The sequence below is a fragment of the Tilletiaria anomala genome (genome assembly GCF_000711695.1).
Source record: "Tilletiaria anomala UBC 951 chromosome Unknown K437scaffold_236, whole genome shotgun sequence".
Taxonomy (NCBI): domain Eukaryota; kingdom Fungi; phylum Basidiomycota; class Exobasidiomycetes; order Georgefischeriales; family Tilletiariaceae; genus Tilletiaria; species Tilletiaria anomala.
In genome coordinates this window covers 1-2,949 of record NW_013546786.1, presented here as the reverse complement: position 1 = coordinate 2,949, position 2,949 = coordinate 1, and the positions used below count along the sequence as shown (strand labels likewise).

The window sequence follows — 2,949 nt, the reverse complement described above, 5'->3', positions numbered from 1 at the left end:
ACCCAGCTGTGCTTCGTGGATACGGTCTTTGCAGTTGCGACCGGCGGTCGCGTCGATCAGACGCTACTCACGTCCGTGGCATCTGCACAAGTGCGATTCGAGGGGCTGGATGAGACGGTATGTATGGAGGAACTCGGCCGCCTTTCTTTATACCCTCTCAATCGTACTCACGCCCACCACTGCGATTAGTCAAAGTTGCGCCTGCAAGCAACGGCGCTGCTTGCGGAGAGCGTGCTGCCGGCGCCTCAAGACGCGCCTACGATGCTGGCGCGCTTCAATGCGCTCGAAGTGATGATCGGAAATCTGTCAATCTCGGCACATCATCATTGGCGCATGTCATCACTACCTGACCAGGTTGAAGCCAGTATGATGGCTTTCATCATGCTGCAGGCGTGAGTCGCTCTGCATGCCCGAATGACCCCGCACTGATGCCAGCCTGCGCCCTCAGTGCGTGCATCCATCTGCATCGGTTGACTTTTTTACCGACCCTCGACATCGATCTCAACTCGTGCTCCTTTAGTGTACGGCCCCAGCAGTCGCGAGACGCCATTGACGCTCCGACGTCTGGAGCCATACGGGCGATCGAAAAGGTGCGTGGCACGGACGAGGCCTCTTCGCGGCCTTCTGTGGATGCGATTGAACTTCCTTGCGATGTCACAGTGCGCAGACGCTATTATGGACGTCCTCAAAAGCGACTCCGAGCAGCGTCGCCCGGCAAACACCCGCAACGCGGCGTCGAGCACGCCGCTTTTGGGCCATTCACCGTTTCTGGCCTGCTCGCAGGTAGCCGCTGCTTTTGGGTACGCGGTCGTCGCAGCGAGTGTCAAGGCCGATTTGGCCATCCATGACGGTGGAACAATACAGGAATTGCAGATCATCTCCTTTGCTCCGCTCGGAAGCAGCGATGCAGCCCCGAATGCGACTGGCCAGCAAGCATTGTGGCGCTACCGAGCGACGCTCTCCAACCTCTCAGCTGCTATGGACAACCTCGCTGCCGTTGCGCCCTTGTGGCCGATCGCTGATCGACTCGCAAAGGAGGTTAAGTCATGCAGAGGTCTTGTTGCCCATGTCGGTCCGCTAGGCTTCTAGCGTTGGAGGAGCGAGTATGATCTTTACAAAGGAATCGATCTTAGATCCAACGTGCCGTCGTCCCTCTCGACAGGTAGGTCCTTGATGACTTTTCCTCTCTCAGAGGCGTCTCTTTTCCTGTGGAGCTCCTCCCAGCCCTTCATGCCTCCGACGAGCACGGCCAGACATTCGTACACCGTCGCCTTTTCGGCGCCCTGTAGGACCGCTTTGGCCAGCATGTCCGCGTACCAGCTGGCGACGAGCGGGCCGCGAGACGTGGGCGATGCGCAGCTGTTGCAGTGGAAGCTCATGAGCGGTACCTGGTGCAGCAGGCGCACGAGCGTGCAGCTGGAGAGCGCGAATGAGTGGGCAGGAAGGTTGATCGCTCCCGGAATCATGCTCTGCAACCACACAATGGCACATATGTCAGATACCAGTACGGATGAAGGCCGCGTCGGCTTTGTCCTCACCTCGCAATCTGCGCGCCGCGCATCGACCACCACAAAGCTCGACACTCTTTGGATCGTAGCCGTCGAGCTTGATCGTTTCACTCTCTTGGTTCGTCCGCTCGCCCAGCTCTTCGGCGCTGACCTTCTACAATGGCTGGGCGCTGCGGTCTTGAGGCGCAAAATATGCATTTTGCCAGCCCTTTTCGTTGATTGGGTGCGCAGCGCCAGACATCTTGGATAGTTGCCTTCAATAGCCTTGGACGCTTGCGAGCGGGATTAGATCAAGATGTCAAGGGCCGGAGGGGATGTGCTTCAGTATGGTATGTTACCGCTACTTGGTGGTCTGCTGCAGCTCTACGACCAGCCATACTGTTCGTCTTCCTTCTACCTCTTTCTTTTTCCGTTTTCAAATTCCTCAGTCTCAAGCTGTCGCTTCACGTGTCGATGGGTTGCTCAAAGCATGATGAGAGCTGTTGCGATGTGATGCATACTGTACAAGTGCTCGGAGATTGAACAGAGTAGACGTGCCCCCCAAAGGCGAGCATGTGTTCGAAACGGCCTAGGAGGGGAGGGCGTTCTTGAACGGCTCACGCTGCCGGCCCGGCGGCTGCGATGCTGATAATACTCATGGGCTGCTGCCTCTGATACTGGTGATGCGGGCGCTGCAGCTGCCGCCTGCGCGCTTGCCGCCTCGGCTCCGGCGCTTGCTGGTTGCGCCGCCGTCGACGAGGCCCTCGCGCTGCGTGAAGGCCTGTTCTTCTTGCACGACACTGCGGCAGCCTTCTGCGTCTTTGCCTGCGCGAGGCGCTCCTGCTCGAACGTTTGGACGAGGCCGAGCTGCTCCATCTGCAGCCGCAAACTGGCGACGGACGCCATCTCGCTGGGGGGCTTCCTGCCAAAGACGCCGATCGCGTCGTCGCCCATGCAGCGAACGTACTTGCCCAGCCCGACGGCCTTGTTGATACAGCGCATCCCCTGGTCATGATCTTCATCTGGATGACTCTGCCGAGAATGCACGACTCGATGCGCTTACGCTGCACGTTTAGCTCCAAGGTCCGTGCCGTCTTTTGCAGGCTCTTGGGCACGTTGTGCCCGTTCTGCAGCTGCGCCAGGTGGTAGAGGCCCGTCTACGGGCGCTTGAATACTTGCCCGGACGCGATGGCCTGTCGCAGCGTACTGCGCGACTTGGGCGAGGAGCACGCTGCCATCTTGGACGATGAGCCCGACCCAGAGCTGAGCGCGCCGCGGTACGTCGTCCGCGAGAAGCGCGCCAGCGTGAGAATCATCTTAAGCGGGCTTGCCTGCAGCTAGCTTTCCGAAAACTTTAGGCTGGGAGATTGGGGAAGAGTTTCGCGATGATCTGCGATGTCCCTCCTGCGTGTAGCCGCTCTATTGCGGAACTGACGTGCAGATGCAGCTGCTGGAAATAGTG

General features: G+C 59.1%; 3 protein-coding genes across 3 annotated transcripts; all 3 read right to left on the bottom strand.

Moving 5' to 3' along the window:
* Nucleotides 1-361: 361 nt before the first annotated feature.
* K437DRAFT_260418 (uncharacterized protein) lies at nt 362-591 on the bottom strand. The gene has a single exon (XM_013384291.1). The coding sequence runs from the start codon at nt 572-574 to the stop codon at nt 380-382; it is 195 nt and encodes a 64-aa protein (XP_013239745.1). The 5' UTR covers nt 575-591; the 3' UTR covers nt 362-379.
* A 587-nt stretch (nt 592-1,178) lies between these two features.
* K437DRAFT_206849 (uncharacterized protein) lies at nt 1,179-1,574 on the bottom strand (the record flags this gene model as incomplete). The annotated part of the gene is made up of 2 exons (XM_013384290.1): nt 1,179-1,469; nt 1,539-1,574. Coding segments are annotated over 2 exons (327 nt in total), but the record flags the coding sequence as incomplete, so codon positions are not given.
* A 377-nt stretch (nt 1,575-1,951) lies between these two features.
* On the bottom strand, nt 1,952-2,949 carry K437DRAFT_283929 (uncharacterized protein; the record flags this gene model as incomplete). Its single annotated transcript, XM_013384289.1, has 4 exons — nt 2,663-2,949; nt 2,551-2,620; nt 2,109-2,509; nt 1,952-1,987 (listed from the first exon to the last, which is right to left on the bottom strand). Exons 1-4 carry the CDS (start codon nt 2,801-2,803, stop codon nt 1,952-1,954), a joined length of 648 nt encoding a protein of 215 aa, XP_013239743.1. The 5' UTR covers nt 2,804-2,949.

Coding starts and splice junctions, on each gene's coding strand:
- K437DRAFT_260418 (XM_013384291.1), bottom strand. CDS start 574: ATGGCTCCAGACGTCGGAGCGTCAATGGCGTCTCGCGACTGCTGGGGC.